Below are 20,559 nucleotides of genomic sequence, written 5' to 3'. Positions count from 1 at the left end.
GGTAAACTTAAAAACTCCGAAGAATCAGGTTCCTTCAGCTTCAGATCCATGTTGTAGCAAGAACCTGTCATCCCCGTCTCCGCCTGTTAAATACACTTCAAAGAGAAATAATCGACAAGGTAGCAAGAAAAAAGCTACCAAAGTTCCTCGCAGTTCAAACAAGCCTCCTAGACCCAAGCGAGGACTGTTTACTTTTAGGGTTCTCGTGGATCGCTTATATAATGCCCTCAGCCTTCCAGAAACATTAAGAGGCATTATTGATATGTTTATACCTACAGTAGAAGAATATCTTCGGAATCTGACACAATCATGGCCCCTCCTTGCTGCGATCATATCTTTCGATGGATAATTCATCAAGTGAGGTACAAGATATGATCACTGTGCTACAGTGGAACTGTCAGTCTAAAACCTAAATTAGACCTGTTTAAGTTTTTGATTCACAACTCTGATTGTGATATATTTGCTCTTTGTGAAACATGGCTTTCTTCTGAAGATGAACTCAACTTCCACGATTTTAACATTATACGCCAGGATAGAGATGATCATTATGGGGGAGTTCTTTTGGGGATCAAAAAGACTTACTCATTTTATAGAATTCCAATCGCGACTCATCCTGGCGTAGAAATCGTCGCTTGCCAAATAAACGTAAAGGGTAAAGAACTTTGCGTAGCTTCCGTTTACATTCCTCCAAGAATTTCAATTAACCGCCGTCATCTTTGGAATGCGGTTTCTGCACTATCACATCCAGTTTTAATTCTGGGTGATATGAACGCACATGGTACAGGGTGGGGCGAACCATATGACGATAATAGAGCGGCCATTTTCTATGATTTGTGCGACGATTTCAATTTGAACATTTTAAATACAGGTGAAGTGACACGTATTGCATCTGACGGCAAAGAAAGTCGTCTCGACCTATCACTGGGGTCAAGTTCACTATCATTCGATTGCTTGTGGAAGGTAATCGAGGATCCTCATGGTAGTGATCACTTACCCATTATAACCACCATAAAGCATAATAGTGAAAGGTCAGACCATCCAATTCAGGTTCCTTTTGACCTCACAAGGAATATCGATTGGCAAAAGTATGCAGAAGCGGTATCTTTTGGCATCGAATCATTCAATCCCCTCCCACCTTTGGATGAGTATCGATTCCTGTCTGAACTGATATATAAGAGTGCATTAGAATCACAAAAACGACGTGTTCCAAGTGCAACCTTCAAAAGAAGACCAGCCACACTAGGCTGGGATGATGATTGCACCCAGTTGTATCTTAAAAAATCTGATGCTTTCAAAACTTTTCGTAGGCACGGTACCTCAGATCTTTATCAAGAGTACGCAAAGCTCGAAAGACAGCTGAGAAACCTGCTGAAAGCGAAGAAGCGTAGTTATTGGCGAAACTTCATTGAGGGTCTCTCAAGAGAAACTTCAATGACAACGCTTTGGAGAGTGGCTCGCAACATGCGAAACCGCTCTTCTTCTAATGAGAGTGACGAATACTCCAACCGTTGGATATTCAGCTTCGCGAAAAAGGTCTGCCCAGACTCAGTCCCAGCACAACCGATTTCTTGGGAAACATCCCCAAGAGACGGTTCTCTGGACAGACCCTTCACTATGCTGGAACTTTCTATGGCTCTTCTTTCATCAAACAATTCCGCTCCGGGACGCGATATGATCAAGTTCAATCTTCTAAAGAATCTCCCAGATATCGCGAAAAGACGATTACTGGACCTGTTCAACTCATTCATGGAGAACAACATCGTTCCGCATGAATGGAGACAGGTCAAAGTAATAGCTATTCAAAAGCCTGGTAAACCAGCGTCTGATCATAATTCATACCGCCCAATTGCTATGTTATCATGTTTAAGGAAATTGTTGGAAAAAATGATCCTATCACGACTCGATCATTGGGTCGAATCGAATAACTTGCTTTCAAATACACAGTTCGGGTTTCGCAAGGGCAAAGGAACAAACGATTGTCTAGCGTTGCTTTCAACAGATATTCAACTGGCCTTTGCGGAAAAGGAGCAACTGGCTTCAGTTTTCTTGGATATTAAGGGCGCCTTTGATTCAGTTTCCATAGGAATATTGTCAGAAAAACTGCACAATAGTGGACTTCCAGGAATTTTAAATAATTTCTTGTATAATTTGTTGTCAGAAAAACATATGAGTTTCAATCTCGGACAACTGACAACTTCCAGAATTAGTTACATGGGCCTACCCCAAGGCTCATGTTTAAGTCCCTTGCTTTATAATTTTTACGTGAAAGACATTGATAGTTGCTTGGAAGGACAATGCACGCTAAGACAACTTGCAGATGATGCTGTGGTTTCTCTAAAAGGCCCACATGCAGAAATGCTGCAAAGACCATTGCAAAATTCTCTAAATAATCTGTCAATCTGGGCAAGAGATTTAGGGATCGAGTTTGCTCCGCAAAAAACTCAATTGGTTGTGTTTTCTAGAAAGCGGAACCCAGCCCAACTGAAGCTCAATCTTTTGGGAATAGAAATCGACCAGTCTTTGACTTCGAAATACCTTGGGGTCTGGTTTGATTCAAAAGGCACTTGGGGTACCCAAATCAAGTATTTGGTGCAAAAATGTCAACAAAGGATCAATTTTCTACGCACAATTACCGGAACATGGTGGGGTGCTCACCCGGAAGACCTCATAAAACTTTACAAAACGACTATTCTCTCTGTTATTGAGTATGGCTCTTTCTGCTTCCACTCAGCAGCAAACTGCCACCTAATAAAGTTGGAACGAATTCAATACCGTTGTTTGCGTATTGCTCTCGGCTGTATGCACTCAACGCATAATGCGAGCCTAGAGGTCCTGGCAGGGGTGAAACCTCTCCAGAACCGATTCTGGGAGCTCTCGCTAAGGTTACTTATAAAGTGTGGAGTGAGCAACACACTTGTCATTGAAAACTTCGAAGAAATGCTCAGTCTGAACACTCAATCAAAATTCATGAGAATTTATCTGTTCTACATGTCATCTGACATAAGCCTACCAAGTTATAATCCTCCTCGTGTACACTTCACTAATGACAGTACCTCTGTTAAATACGATCTGTCCATGAAACAAGCTATTCATGGAATACCAGATCAACTTCGATGTATATCTATTCCTCGCATTTTTAACGAAAAGTACCAAAATGTCAATTCCTGTAAGAGATTCTTCACTGATGGGTCTCGCATAAATGGATCCACTGGTTTCGGTGTCTTCAATGAAAATTTCACCGCCTTCCGCAAACTTCAGGAACCTTGTTCGGTTTATGTTGCTGAGCTGGCAGCAATCAATTTCGCTTTGGGGATGATTTCAAATATGCCCGCAGACCATTTCTTCATCTTCTCGGATAGCCTTAGTTCGATTGAGGCACTCCGGTCGATGAAACCTGTAAAACATTCATCTTACTTTCTTACAAAAATAAGGGAGCAGATGGGTGCACTGGTCGAAAGATCATACAAGATTACCTTTGTATGGGTCCCCTCACATTGCTCAATTTATGGCAATGAGAAGGCGGACTCTCTCGCAAAGGTGGGCGCACAGGAAGGTGAGATCTATGATAGAAGAATTTCACATGATGAATTTTTCCATTTTATTCGCCAGAGTTCTCTTCAAAGTTGGCAAAATGATTGGCGAGATGGCCAGCTGGGACGGTGGTTACATTCCATTATTCCTAATGTTTCTTTGCGAGTGTGGTGGTATGGTCTGGATGTAAGTCGCAATTTCATTCGCGTGATGTCAAGACTTATGTCCAACCATTACTCGCTAGACGCGCATTTACACAGGATTAACCTCGCGTTGAGCAATGTTTGTACTAAGTGCGGTTCCGGTTATGATGACATCGACCACGTAGTTTGGCAATGCCCGGATAATGACGCCTCCAGAGCGCTACTATTGGATACCCTTGAGGCCCGAGGTAGACAACCCTTTGTTCTTGTGAGAGATGTGTTGGGGACCCGCGATGTCACATATATGGGATGTATTTTCGACTTTCTTCGCTCTGCTGGTATAAAAGTTTAATTCGCTTGTGTTTTCTTCTCCAGTTTTTTTTTTCTCTGTTTTGTCCTCTTTGTGTTACCAAGCTACTCCTGGCCATCCGGAAGACCAAGTCCCACAACAAGTTGGTACCAACACCACAAGGCACCGAATTCGCTAGCAAGATGCGATTCACCCCCGGATGAGCTGCAGTGAAACCTTTGCCCCAATCCTTACCCTGTCCATCCCTCAAAATGTGACCCTCTAACCTCGAGCTGCCACGAGTACCCTGGCTTCCACCCATTACTAACAGATATCATTAAAAAGTTATTACTCTGTATAATGTATACTATTAAGTACAAAGAAAGATCCTCGGCTCCGTAAAGCGTTATACGCGATTGAGCCCCAAATAAATGAACTAGATAAAAAAAAAAAAAAAAAAACTTCCGCCGGATGGGAGAGTGAGGTTTCTCACCGGATCTGCTGGGGGAGAGATGATGATGATGATGATGATGATGATGATGATGATGATGATGATGATGATGATGATGATGATGATGATGATGATGATGATGATGATGATGATGATGATGATGATGATGATGATGATGATGATGATGATGATGATGATGATGATGATGATGATGATGATGATGATGATGATGATGATGATGATGATGATGATGATGATGATGATGATGATGATGATGATGATGATGATGATGATGATGATGATGATGATGATGATGATGATGATGATGATGATGATGATGATGATGATGATGATGATGATGATGATGATGATGATGATGATGATGATGATGATGATGATGATGATGATGATGATGATGATGATGATGATGATGATGATGATGATGATGATGATGATGATGATGATGATGATGATGATGATGATGATGATGATGATGATGATGATGATGATGATGATGATGATGATGATGATGATGATGATGATGATGATGATGATGATGATGATGATGATGATGATGATGATGATGATGATGATGATGATGATGATGATGATGATGATGATGATGATGATGATGATGATGATGATGATGATGATGATGATGATGATGATGATGATGATGATGATGATGATGATGATGATGATGATGATGATGATGATGATGATGATGATGATGATGATGATGATGATGATGATGATGATGATGATGATGATGATGATGATGATGATGATGATGATGATGATGATGATGATGATGATGATGATGATGATGATGATGATGATGATGATGATGATGATGATGATGATGATGATGATGATGATGATGATGATGATGATGATGATGATGATGATGATGATGATGATGATGATGATGATGATGATGATGATGATGATGATGATGATGATGATGATGATGATGATGATGATGATGATGATGATGATGATGATGATGATGATGATGATGATGATGATGATGATGATGATGATGATGATGATGATGATGATGATGATGATGATGATGATGATGATGATGATGATGATGATGATGATGATGATGATGATGATGATGATGATGATGATGATGATGATGATGATGATGATGATGATGATGATGATGATGATGATGATGATGATGATGATGATGATGATGATGATGATGATGATGATGATGATGATGATGATGATGATGATGATGATGATGATGATGATGATGATGATGATGATGATGATGATGATGATGATGATGATGATGATGATGATGATGATGATGATGATGATGATGATGATGATGATGATGATGATGATGATGATGATGATGATGATGATGATGATGATGATGATGATGATGATGATGATGATGATGATGATGATGATGATGATGATGATGATGATGATGATGATGATGATGATGATGATGATGATGATGATGATGATGATGATGATGATGATGATGATGATGATGATGATGATGATGATGATGATGATGATGATGATGATGATGATGATGATGATGATGATGATGATGATGATGATGATGATGATGATGATGATGATGATGATGATGATGATGATGATGATGATGATGATGATGATGATGATGATGATGATGATGATGATGATGATGATGATGATGATGATGATGATGATGATGATGATGATGATGATGATGATGATGATGATGATGATGATGATGATGATGATGATGATGATGATGATGATGATGATGATGATGATGATGATGATGATGATGATGATGATGATGATGATGATGATGATGATGATGATGATGATGATGATGATGATGATGATGATGATGATGATGATGATGATGATGATGATGATGATGATGATGATGATGATGATGATGATGATGATGATGATGATGATGATGATGATGATGATGATGATGATGATGATGATGATGATGATGATGATGATGATGATGATGATGATGATGATGATGATGATGATGATGATGATGATGATGATGATGATGATGATGATGATGATGATGATGATGATGATGATGATGATGATGATGATGATGATGATGATGATGATGATGATGATGATGATGATGATGATGATGATGATGATGATGATGATGATGATGATGATGATGATGATGATGATGATGATGATGATGATGATGATGATGATGATGATGATGATGATGATGATGATGATGATGATGATGATGATGATGATGATGATGATGATGATGATGATGATGATGATGATGATGATGATGATGATGATGATGATGATGATGATGATGATGATGATGATGATGATGATGATGATGATGATGATGATGATGATGATGATGATGATGATGATGATGATGATGATGATGATGATGATGATGATGATGATGATGATGATGATGATGATGATGATGATGATGATGATGATGATGATGATGATGATGATGATGATGATGATGATGATGATGATGATGATGATGATGATGATGATGATGATGATGATGATGATGATGATGATGATGATGATGATGATGATGATGATGATGATGATGATGATGATGATGATGATGATGATGATGATGATGATGATGATGATGATGATGATGATGATGATGATGATGATGATGATGATGATGATGATGATGATGATGATGATGATGATGATGATGATGATGATGATGATGATGATGATGATGATGATGATGATGATGATGATGATGATGATGATGATGATGATGATGATGATGATGATGATGATGATTTCTGTTTTTTTTTTTCATTCTATCGTCACAAGAGTAGAGAAGAAGGCGAATGTAGTGAATACGAGGCGAATAGTAATGAGTAAAATCGAATCACCTTTACGTAGTTTTACGTTGAGTGTGTATTGATGACAGATACTGAAATAAACTCAAGAGAAGAAAAAGAAGCAAACGGATCGATAAAAAATTTCCCTTTAGTTACATGACGAGTGTTAAGAAGAACGGTCGACGTAAAATTAGAATTTTCTTTTTGTTATTAATAATAGTAGATTTCGAATACGACAGGAACTGGAAAGAATCCGGTATGAAACAGAACGAACGATCGCTGCTCGCGGCCGAGCGACGAACGCGCAGACGAGGGCGAAGAATGAAAGAAGATAATCACTTTTTTGCGCCGTCATTGGAAGGCTTTCGTGTCTCTGCTTATCTGTGGGTCTTATTCTTATTCCCAACGGCCCTTTGGGTTGGCGATTTTAGTGACGCGGACACAAATGAACACAGTTGTTTGAAGGAGAAGAACTCCCAGTTGAGTGAACGCACTGGTTTGAAAATTGAACTTGATGGAGCGGAATGTCATCGAAACAATTTCGTTCGTTGGAATCGGAGGTGTTAATAGAGCTAACAGAGAGCACCAAACATGCATAAGTCCAACAAAAGTAAGATCGTCGAAGTCGAAATTGTAAACAGAACTTGTCAAGTTTAGCAGGATTACGTCATTCCAAAGCAAAACATATTTTGACATTTCAAGGTACACGGAAACACTGAACTATCAAAATTTGAGAAACTACTACAACGTAAGTTTTTTTCACCACAATTTTGATATCCGAACGGTTGTATCCGCTTTGTTTTTGACAACATTGACGAACAAAAGAAGCAAAACAAACAAACCCAAAAACAGGTATTGTTTTATTTTCCGTGCACGCTCTCGGTGCGTTGGGTAATCTGATCATCAGCGGAGTTACCGAGATTGCGATCGCGTGGTGTGACACAATGGCGACGAAGGTCGCCGTAGGGTCTTGCCGCCTTTTCTCCGTCGTAGACTGCGACGCGAGTGGCTCGCCAACCAGCCAGACGGGATAGCATTGCGTGTAGCGAATTATAATGTGTCATAAATTTATTAGGAAATTCACGGGAACACAAAAGGCCGAGAACGCGATCCCTTGCGCCGCGATTCCCGCGCGTCTGTCAGGTCGCGGCGGAGGAAGAGGTTATGTTTACGAGATTTTTGCACGATCACCACCGTGCCACTGCACGCCGCGCGGCTATCAAGTGACGAACGAAAAATTGCTCTATTCGTTGTCGGTCCCGGTGCGAACTGATCTGCGCGAGGCGAGCGATCGCTGCTGGTGGCATTATGAAGTGTTTTATGGTCCCACATATTTTCTTCGAAAAAAGAGTACGCTCTCCGGTGTCTTCCTTTTAATAGTTGTTGTTGTTATTAAGGCACATCAGTGCAATATTATTAATTCCATTGTTGGCATGGTTATGGTGGTGGTTAAGTCGCTAAAGACTCCAGAGACCTCTGACGGCGGCGGCGGCTTCAACAGTTTATGCGAGAAAGAGTGCCAGTTTATGGCCTTTTAAGAACCGAATATTAAGCAGTCGTCGTCTGTCAGACATGAGAGAGAACCGCGCTACAGACGCGCAGAGTCGGCTACAGGGATTACAAATAATCAGAAATGCTCGACGGCACCTTTCCGAAAATTTATGCGCGGCAACGAATTTCGCACACTTCCAGCACGATCTGCGAAAACCGACCGATTCTCTTCGCGCATATCTAATAATGCAAATCTGTCATGTGTTTATGTGAAAGCCAGAGCATTCGCAGAAAAGGTCGGTCCCGAGCTTGACAGCCGCCGGCCTCGTCGCCGCCGCCGCCGCCACCACGCTGCTGTCAGTCGTCAGAGCTTGCTGAGATCTCATTTAAAAGACACCCCTCGCGCGCAGTCCGAGTTGAGGTTATGTTACCGAACATATAGTTTTGTGTTGTTTTTCGGGGAAGGTCCGCGCCGCACCAATCAATGGCATGATTAATGACTCACTTTTCGGTGCGGACCGGTGTCGAAGAAGCCGCCGCTTGATCTTGTTCTGGATGCTGCTGCGGCAGGCGGCTTGAATTTGGGCCCATAACCCTCGTTCGCTGTGCACACGCGGCAACTTGAAAGGGCAAAATTGGCAAGCAAATCATGCCTCTCTGCGCTCGGTTCTTGCTCTTCGGTCCCGCTCACACAGGTTGATGTCTATCGCTCTACCTGAACCCCGAGTCAAAGCTCGGCTTCGAAGAAGCTTGTTATTATTGTTTCGCTCGACTGATGACTCAATCAAATCGGAGATAATTATGCGTTATTAGTGACGGGAACTGGGAAGGCGAAGCGTCTCGTTCCTCTTCCAAAGTCGCTCTGTGCTTTGGGTTTCGCACGAAATGTAAGCAGCTGTCATCCACACACAGCCCTGAACCCCGAAGGCATTCGACGTATTAGAACTCCGAAAATTATGCAAATTAGTTGTATTCTTCACTTGCCGCGACCATAAACGACACACGTAAAGGGAACTAATCAACACTTGGTACGAATTCCGCAACAATGTACCACTCTGTAAGCCGAAACGTCAATCAGCGCAAACAGTCGACAAGCGGCCACTCGATCGCGAAACTGATCGATCAAGCCATCCAAGCAAACGACGCAACGACGGCGGCCGCAGCAGTGAGACGTGATCGCTTTCGCATTAGCAACTGTCAAAAGCCAATCGAATCGGCTGCCGCGCAGTGCTGGACGCTGGACCACGAAGTCGTGCGCGGCCAGTTGCTAATGAGCGAACAGCGCCGCGCGCAGTAATCTGCGAACCGAGCGGAAACAACTCAATCTGTCGTTCGCCCGAATGTTCCGTCGTTGTAATCGATCATTGCGGACCGCCGCGCCACGCCACTGCCGCCGTCATCGAAGGTAAATACAAGCATTGAGTTGACTGCCCACACACACGTGTTCAAGTTTCGGAGCAATCCAGCTGCACGCGACATTTCCTTACAAGCCTCGCGGGTTTTTGCGTGAGATCGCAGTATACGCTGACGTCCGCATGTGCACCGGACTACTTTGTTGATTAACTGGTTCGGTTCAGAATGAATATCTGTTGGTGACAACGTTTGACGTATCAAGCAATTTCTGAAAGAACGGGGCCTCTTGGAATTGGAAGAGTAAGTTTGGTAATCTTATTGGTCGATAAAGTGTGCGGCCATGTTAGCGTCAGAGTGAGCTGGAGGATTTATCCTGTGAATATTGCGTAACTCACCGGAACAATCTATTTCCAGCCATCTTGACAAACTACAGTAGAATCCCTTGGCATGATGCAGGCGACTTGTTCCGCCAAAGCTCCACTCCTCAATGAGGTAGCATCCACTGCTCACCTCGTCATGATGGTTGCTGTCATCGACGTTTGCTAGGGGAAGAACACCTAAGGGGAATGTCACTTATCTTTGCTCACACCCCACAGTTCCTAGACTTTTCGGGTGTGAAAAGTGAGCATATCCTCCAGCAAGTGCCGGTCTGTGGTTTAGGTACAGTGAATAGTGATAGTTGAAATTGCTGAAAGGGTGTAGGTCACCACGGATTCCTTAGAACTTGTTTGGCTGCAAGGCTTGAGTCCGCGTTCCGGACCTTAAGCATGGAAAATTTGACAGCAAAGCATAGTGACGTTCATCGACTATTTTGAATAACACAAGTTCTATCGTTTCGTAGATGCCAAGTTCCTTGAGCTTGAAAAGGAGGGGGCTGTCCCGTTGTTCTGGAAACCATGTACGATAAGGTTAAGTAGATGCCGCTACGGAATTCGGCACTGGCTGTTCAGCATCAGGAAATTGGTGTACTTGAAGATGATTCCAGTGAGAATGTGGAAGGTGAATGCCTAAGGCATTTGATGTAGAAGACCCTTTAACGATTAAGGATCAATCGGATAACCATGAAGACATGGAGTGGAACGTTCCGAAACGTTTCGAAGACTTCAAGGCAGTAACTTAGTCAAGTTGTTCGCTGAAAAGCAGGTGGTAAGCAGTCGCTGTGTAACGGGTATACAGGACAAAGTTAAACGAAGTGGGCGAAGAGTCATGATTCAAGGCACGCACCATTGCGCAGTGCTATACGAGCGATTCCAAGCAACAGCATCAAAATTTAGGACTTTTTTTAATTCATGATTTTCTATTGAGCTGAAACTTTGCACAGTTTTTCAGTTCCATCTAAATCACCATTTTTCGATATCATATCTTCATGTTGAGTCACGACTAACTTTTCAAAAGGGTGTATATGAAAATGGTTGAAAAATATTCAAAAAGCTGCACAGCAAAAACGGTTCGTTCGATTGTTATGATTTTTTCAGCAAAGTTAGATAACTAAATGGTGATTACTAAAAAAATATACACTGTAAAAAAAATATTTGTTTTGCATTAAAAAATATAATTTTTGTCACAAAAACTTAAATATCTCAAAACCCTATCTTTTTACCAACGTCATTTTTTTAGGGAAAATGGTCCGTTATATTAGCTATCTACCATAAAAATTTGGTGATGGTAAACTAATAAACAAAAAAGTTATGACATTTCAAACATTTCACAATTTTTTACATTTAGTAGAAAAAAAATTTTTTACCGTGTAAATTATTTCGAGAATCACAGTTTGGTGCTGTTTTTTTGTTAAGGGTCTTGCGGGAGTTAAACAAGTTGTTTTTACGATATTCAATATTTGTGTATTCATTTGTATTATGTATATTATATGTATAAATATTATATGTATTTATATTATATGTATATACATGTAATATATATATATACATATAATATTTATACATATAAATGAATTCTCAAATTACACAACAATAATCATAGATTTGACACAATAGGGGTAAGAGAGGGCTAAGAGTTTTGGGTTTGGATTTTATTATGGGTTATGAGATCATGAAAACAGTTTTACTTATTTTTTATTTGATTTTATTTATTTTTTTACAATATCGAACACTTTGGCATTATTGTCAGAACAGTTTGAGTATAGTTTTGCTTTAATTTTATTTTCTGACAATGGAATGAAACAATGGAATTTTTGGGTTCCTTGGATCGTTTTCGCGTTATTATATTGCTCGCTGAGCTCTGTAGCCTTTATTTCGTACTCTTCCGTAGTAGTAAAACAAAATGATAATTTGGTTAAATCTTCTTCTTTTCTACGATTCGCCCATTCAAAAAGTTCTTTCGCAGTTTTAATTGGATGCTCACGTTCTTTGGCTAAACTTGCTCTTGTGGCCATGCGCTTTATTGTTCCTCCAATAGCATCACAAGGACCTTTGCCATGTGACGTAGCAAAAAAATGCCATTCTGCATCAATTCCGTACATTGATTTAAATTGACATAGGCTCGAAAAATTCTTACGGTTTTTGTACTGCGACGCTGCTCCATCAGACATAAAATATATCTTTTTGACTTCTTTATGTTTATCAACGCGTAAAAAGTTAATCATTTTGGCAATGAACAAGTTTACGGATATTGAATCGTGCCTTAAATCTTCGGAAATTACAATGAAACTAAAGTGTTCAATTTGCGAACTTCCATTAAAATAAATAACGAATGGATGAATTGTAGCTTGTTGCACGTTCCAGTGATGGGACTGAACTTCATCTTGCAATACAAAACTGTAATTTTCAGAAAAATCACAAATGACTAAAAATTCACCATTTTGTAACGTATTTTTCGTATTTTTTAAAAAGCTGGATTGCTCTGTTTTAATGAAATCGTGAGGGATTAAACTTTCTAATTTCAAGCAAAAATATGACACAAACCCATCTACAGGTTTTACAATTGTTTCTAGGTCACACCTATCCGTGGTTACCCATTGCTCAAATGATAACTGATCAATATATTTTTCTTCAAACTCACCGAATAAAGTATTTTCCAATAATGAAGAATCTGGACAATCCGAACAAGATCGTAGATAGCAATTTGATGTTGTATTTTCACACAAAAGACTACCAGTTAACATTTTAATATCCTTTGTTAAATTTATTCTTTTCAAACTATGTAAAATAAGGTTAATATTCTCATGGGTTGTGCACACACAAACATTATGTGTTCCTGAATTGGAAAGAAGCTTGCATTGCCTTGGCCGAAGGCTTGCAAATGAGGAAAAACCTACTTTAATATTATTGTGAATTTCCTTGAAGCGTGTGTAAGCTTCTTTCAATGTCGTCATCATTAATCGTTTTTGGATTGCTTGACGCTTTCCATCTTGTTTTACTGATACATAATCTTTCTGGCCAGGCATAGCTCGACTTACTTCATCATCTTCAAAATATTGAACTACTATTTCTTTTGCCTCGTCTGTTAACGCATTACTAGACCTAGTATTTTTGGTTGAAAGACAGTTATTCTTAAATAGTTTTGCCTCTTTTACTGTATATCTATTGGTTTCGAACTCATCAATGGCATCTTGAATAGACCACGAACTTGGCAGCATCGACAAAATCAATAATTTTTCTTTCCTTGTCGTGGCTGGATTCGAGAACCTTTCCTTCATATTCATAATTACCTCATCGTAGTCTGTATTTTCCACATCCTCAGGTCCTAATTTGAAGAGGTTTCTACGTACAGCTTCGTTTATTTCACGGTATTTTTTCTCTGGATAATAAACGTAGTCCGTCTTCGTCCATTTAATCGGAGTCACTTTTATCCCAGCTATGCCCTCGTTAAAGCGTTCGATGTTTACCTTTTGAATACACTCATCTTCCGACAGATGTCGCTGATGGTACGGTGGCAAGGCTCTCTGCACTTGGAACTTCTAGTAATTCCTCAGTTGTTGTCGTTTTCGAACTTCCTGCGCCCTGCTCTTCCGATGATATACAGATTGCTCGTTTGTCAACGTTTAGACGGCAGGACGTGCAAATGCGTAAATTTGTATTCAATGTGGACATTGGAGCATAACCTGTCGCTTTCAGTTTATCTATGGTGCTTTCGGTGAGATTTCGTAACTCTTTTGAGCACTTTTTTTCTGCAAACGGCCTACAACAGTTGAGAAAGCGACTACTCATGTTGTTCGTTAGATTTTAATAAACAAAATCACTTTCAAGTTTTTACTGACTAGTTTGGTGTCGTTTACTTGACTGAAGAAAACTTTTACTTTACAATCCTTAATAACCATAGCGGTAGTAATTTTTTGCTTTTTCGTGAGCATTGTCATGGTACCTATCATGCATTTGTTGTTGTTGAAGTTACTCGCTTCCTCCCGATATTTATGATTCTATTCTCTGATAGGTAAATTTTTGCAGGTAAACTAGACGTCTAGAGCATTGTCGTGGTATGCACCTATTATGTATTTGTTGGTGTTGCAGTTACTCGCTTTCTCTCCATCATAAAATCTATTATCTAAGAGGTAAGTTTTTTGCAGGTAAACTAGACGCATTCGTCTATATAAAACTTTTGTTTTGCAGCTTTTATCTTAAAAATAATATTACTTATGTTTCTTATTATCATCAGGTTTTAACCCTATTAACAGAATTTTTCGCCAGTCACGTACAATAAAAATAATGACACTATCAATACTTTTGATCACTACACTGGATCGCGTCTAAGTTTCTAATAGATGCTATAATAGTTATGAATAATTAAATAAAAATATCATGAAAATAACTTGTTTAATTCATGCGGTAGCCTTAACAATAAAATCAGCATCATAATGCGATTCTCTGAATAATGTACACGGTAAAAAAAACATATTTTTTTTACTAAATGTAAAAATTGTGAAATGTTTGAAATATCATAACTTTTTTGTTTATTAGTTTACCATCACCAAATTTTTATGGTAGATAGCTAATATAATGGACCGTTTTCCCTGAAAAAATTACGTTGATATTTGAGTTTGTGTGACAAAAATGATATTTTTTTAATGCAAAAAAAAAAAAATTTTTACAGTGTATATTTTCTTAGCAATCCCCATTAAGTTATCTAACTTTGCTGAAAAAATCATAACAATCGAACGAACCGTTTTTGCTGTGCAGCTTTTTGAATATTTTTCAACCATTTTCACATACACCCTTTTGAAAAGTTAGACGTGACTCTATATGAAGATTTGATATCGAAAAATGACGTTTTAGATGAAATTGAAAAACTGTGCAAAGTTTCAGATATTTTTGAAATGGTCGCTCAGGATCGACTTGCGTGCCTCCGTGGAATCCCTCATACACAGATACACGGTGTAGACTTTGAAGAGGTCTTTTCCCCTAAGAACACTTTTGGCACTAGCTGTGAGAGGCAGACTCCTTCTGTGGCACTTGGACATTCAAACAGTCGATTTGTATTAATTTGTCGACATCTATGAGGGGGCGTAGGTATATGCGCCAATCGCCGTGATTTGCAGTGCGCGACCAGGAGGAAAAAGTCTACAAGATTGTGGACTACGTCGAGATCGAGAGGTATTGCAGAACTGTCCCAGTCAACCAGTGATCGTATAAGACGTTGCATAAGATGTTAAAGTGGAGGCGACACGCGTACATTTTACATGCGCCTAATTGGAGGCATGCACGCGTATGGCCTCCACTTTATCATCTTATGCAGTCTCGTATACGATTACTGGTTGTCTGGGGTCCCCCTTTCACCTTCCCAGTGTTGCGACCATTGGCAAAATCCCCCAACCCGTAATGCACTAGTGGCCGTTCAGCTACATCGATGTTACTATCGCCTTGCACATGCAGCACTACTAACTTGCTCACCGGACGCCGGAATATTCCTCCGACTATCTTAACCGTGGCCTGGCGAATGCGACCATCACTTCCTGCATTGACCGCTATAAGTCGGCCTCACAACCATCCGTTTCGCTGGCCTTCAGCTCAAGATCGTTCACTCTTAGTTTCTCGGCTTCTTCGAACCACTTACTTCTGACGGCAATTTTCGGAAAGTACTCGTTGATCCATCGACGCCAGAATTGATCGGTGAGCTGCCTGGCTATGTTTCAATTTGTACGATTGACTTTTGTCGGTTCTGCAAGTTTTGTAGGAGGTTGAGTGATACCACTGGAGCTTAATAATATAAAGTGGTTTGGGGTCAGGGCCTCCTGGTCAACGCTCTCTAACGGAAAAGAGATTAACGGTCTGGAGTTCACTATAGACTCGGTTTTAGTATTAGAATAACTAGCCACATAAGTCCAATGTCGCGACTGTTCGTGTGACTAACATCTAGTTTGCCACGCCCTTACAGCGTCAGTAGCGGTACTAGAAGTGTCAAATAAACTTTGTTTACCAAACAAAACATCCTCTATCAGCTGGGCACTTTAAAGCAATCAATAGTTACAATCAAAGTTATTAATTTTATTAAATAGGGAAAGTGACTACAGCGCCATTGGAGTTCTAGTGTATTTCTATTGTTTTAGTAATGACCGTCCACAATTCGTCCGGGTTCCTTTCATTGCACAATGAACCGAGTGCTTTAACAGACCTTGTCGAGTCGCTCTCATGAGCCACCAAAGTGTGGTGCGAATAGAGGGTTGAAGAACCATTTCGTGTTCGAGTAAGTAAAGATCTCCACCAGCTGTTGATCGATCGCCGTAATCTGATCCCTTAACTCTCGACTGGCCCCCTGCAAATTTGTGCCGTTATCCGTGCGAATCTAAAGAGGTGACCCACGTCGCGCTGCAAATCGATGGACTGCCATCTTCCACGATTCTGTAGAGAGGGAATGAACTACCTCCAGGTGTACGACTCCCACGGTGAGTCACGTAAACAAGGCCACCCATCGTTTAACACAGCTGCGACCTATCCAGACCTGGGTATGTCCAAAGTAGTCAAGCACGGCTATCTTGCATGTCTGCCACTGCGTATCTGACCTACGGAACAGCATCTATACGGCTGTCCACCCGCATCACGCCATGCTCATCCCGGAACGGAGACAGCTTACAGACTGGGCTAGTCTTTTCAATCTGCTTGTTCGGATTTCTTTCAGCTAATTTAAACACAGCTATTTCATCCGGATAAGTGATTGTCTGTACTGACCGCCAGAGGCTGTTCTCCGCATTCTGCAGCTCTTCCTGGAACAACTATCCCCTGACCAGCTCCTGCTTCTTGCTTCTGTTGTAACAGTTCGCGATGTATCGATGGACGTAACCTGCTGTTCGTAACAGACGTTTCCACTTAGAGACAGTCGATCAGGTAGACATCCTCGATCCATGCAGGGCCGCAATTCTTCGTCCGTTTTTAAAAGACAGACTGGACCTTTGCTCCGGCTATTCTGTTTCCGGTCTGTACAGAAAGTCGGGCCCACGAAACCAACGAGACGTTATATCTGTCCCTTTCATTAGTTTCAGTCTTATCTAGGATTTCTCCCACACGGAACTCTACGAATGGCCGGTAGCGGTGATGTTGCAATTGGATCGAAGATAATGTTGTCTTCTAGTCTGTCCACATCACAGGGCGGTTGATTGGAAAGGTATGGTATTCTATCACCACTTTAGTTAGCCTAGCACCAAGAGGGGCTCCCAGAAGGGCAATTCCAGGCACGGTATCGATAGAGATTTCAGTGGCGCAACTTTTGCTTTGGTCATCACCAACGTAACTCGCACTATCATGGCCCAAAAATAGACCACGCAGACGTATACTGCTTCACTTGCATCCGTGAAAACATGCTGCTCCATCAAGCCGACCTCAGAAGTGGAAAAGCCTGGAAAGTATTGTGTCCTGAGAATGATTATTCGTCCCCTATGAATCAAACAGGCACATGACACAGCGCAGGATATTTTGCTACGTCGAGACAACTCCACCCAGCTGCTGATTGTTAGCAAAGGCAACGACGTATCCTTCTGGTAGCCATAAGAGGCCCAAAACTCGTTCTTCTTCACACTCCGAATCGATGCTGATGGCCTTAGGCTGGGTTCTTTTCGGTTCCCCGACCCATAGAAGAAGTGTGTCCGAGTTGGAGTGCCAAATCTGAATGCAGAAATCACCACGTGCATGTACTTCCTTCATTTCAAGTGCAACCTTGATCGCCCTTTCTTCAGTGTCGAAACGTTCGAGATAATCATAGACATAGTGCTTCTCTTGGATCGCCTCTGCTGCCTTCGTGAAGTCTGCTTCGTTCTCCTTTGCGTTAAGATTCTTAATGTAAGGACTGTTCATTAAAGAAAGTGGACATCTGTTTACCAATAGTTTAGAGTTAAAACTAAACAAAAAAATGTGAATTTTTGCTCAGTGTGTAAAAACATTGTTCACTTTTGCAGCACACTCAAAGAAAACGGAAAAAGTAAGAAATTTCGAGCGATAGGTCGTATTAGCTTTGCGACTAGCAGACTAATTCTGCACAAATGGTGTTCCAAAAAGTTGTCGTTTCGAGAATTGGCTTACTAATACACTTCCGGGACCGCAATTTTTTAACGCTAAGCAGGGGACAGATGTGCCGGCTGATGTAGGGTACATCAGAACTGAAAAATTTGGGAAAAAGTTTTTAGTGTGGCAAGCCAATTGTTCATGTGGCTAAAGAATTCTTCCTATTTCACAACGGGAACAATCAACGGTGAAAATAACAGAAAGGAATGCATCAAAAAACGACTTCTACTTATCTACCGAAAACAAACGGATCCTCTTTTGTTTTAGGCGTAGGGTATCGGGATGCTTCGTTGGCATAGTCCCCTCGTTCGACCTATCTTAACGTTAACCAAAAACTCAAACAAACACCCCGAACTGGATATCGGAAAAGCTTTGCGCCAAACACCTGTAACATTTTGTTTCAATTTTAGCACTTTGGAGTATTAAAATTGTATGAAAATGTCACTTTGTTTAGATTTTGTAGGCGCCATGATTCTTCGGTTTAGTGGGTAGTCTATACACATGATCATAAATGGCATGATTCTGGAATATTTCGAATTGCCTTTTCAATAACTGAACATTTGATGCGACGGTCAAAAATGCTATTTTGAATTTGTATGTTTGTTTTTAACGAATAGTAACTATTTTACAAATTACATGTGGGCCGAATATTGAGGACATTTTTTTCACTATGTACCCAAATCTTGGCCCATCAGTAAAGTGACGTCAAAAACACCGATAAAGTGACGCTAACAACATTGCTTGCGTAAGAACCAGAAAGAACGAACAGAAAGATAGATTTTGTGTGCGGTGACTGTAAAAATATAACACAATAATCGGGTTGCATTGTTTTCGTTACTAAAAAAGAAAGAACTTTAGTTTAAGTGATTTATTTATAGTTTTTTTGAAAATTTGGCTCCGAAAATGTAATTTGAAAGTATGATTGGTGAACAACCAGAGATAATACCTCAGCAGAAATATTGAAAAAATGAGATATTAAGTGGTTCTAGTGTATGGAAAGCAATAGGCCAACGTTGCATCCACTAATAGGCCAATTTATGTACCATAGACCAACGTTGCATACCATCACATCAAATCTTTTCAAGTTAGTTAAGTAAATTCTTGAATATTTACGTAAGTTTACTTCCAATTGGTGAAACATGCATTGCCTAGAGTGCGTAATAGGGTCAACATATTATTTCTAGTGCTATTAGTTCATGAGTTATGGTCAAAATTGTCAAGGCGGTTTGTAAATTAGACCAAGGAATGATCCATATACCCTATCTGGCATCCGCTTATTACGCTTCTTCTACACTAGAGATGCTCAAGACGGAAAAAGTCGATTTTGTCGAAAAATGGCAAAATCCACAAAACTTCTCTAAACAGCGTCCTGTGGAAAGATAGTGGACAATAATTAAGCGGCATCTTAAGAAAGATGGAAGAGAAGCAAGCTCTGTTGATTGATTGAAAAAAATTTGGCTTGCGGCACAACGAAAAGTTACGGAGAAAGTTGTGCAGAATCTAATGGGAGATATCAAGAGGAAAGTCCGAGCGTTCTTCCGAAAAGCGAAGTAAATGTTCAAACTCACGTGAATTTGGCCACATGTATGTTGATTGTCAGTTATAAAAAATAAACTTATGAATTTGTTCGAAAATACATATTTTCTATTGAAAAACAGGTGTCCACTTTCTTTAATGAACAGTCCTTAATGGGCCTGGCAGGAAGAACATGTGGCTCCAAAGGTACCGACATTCATCACAAACGTCTTGAACGAAAGCGAAGGATACCTCCTGTAGAGAAACCGTTGACTGTGTGTATCTTCCTGACGAATTCTGAACTGATTGAACATTTGCGCCAATAAGTCCCCGCATACAGCGACCGGTGGTTCGTGAAAGGCGGGAGGGTCAGCAGATCTGGTCCTTTGAAGAGCATGGAATCGAATGAACTCCCCGCCACCCTACTTTCGCCGCAGCGTCCCATAAGAGGCGGATATTGCTCGCTTTTTCGGATTTCTCACGGCACCTAGCG

General features: G+C 40.5%; 2 protein-coding genes across 2 annotated transcripts in view; one reads left to right on the top strand and one right to left on the bottom strand.

Annotated features, from left to right (window-relative positions):
* LOC109399837 (transcriptional activator cubitus interruptus) overlaps positions 1–20,559 on the top strand; it is a 409,162-nt gene that overhangs the window by 225,069 nt on the left and 163,534 nt on the right. The gene's annotated exons all lie outside the window — the stretch shown is intronic.
* LOC134287029 (uncharacterized protein DDB_G0271670-like) lies at positions 4,624–5,835 on the bottom strand (the record flags this gene model as incomplete). The annotated part of the gene is made up of 1 exon (XM_062848740.1): positions 4,624–5,835. A coding segment is annotated over one exon (1,212 nt), but the record flags the coding sequence as incomplete, so codon positions are not given.

This window comes from Aedes albopictus, chromosome 1 (assembly GCF_035046485.1).
Source record: "Aedes albopictus strain Foshan chromosome 1, AalbF5, whole genome shotgun sequence".
NCBI lineage: Eukaryota > Metazoa > Arthropoda > Insecta > Diptera > Culicidae > Aedes > Aedes albopictus.
Note: the sequence above shows the minus strand (reverse complement) of the source record. Positions and strands in the feature narration are given on the sequence as shown.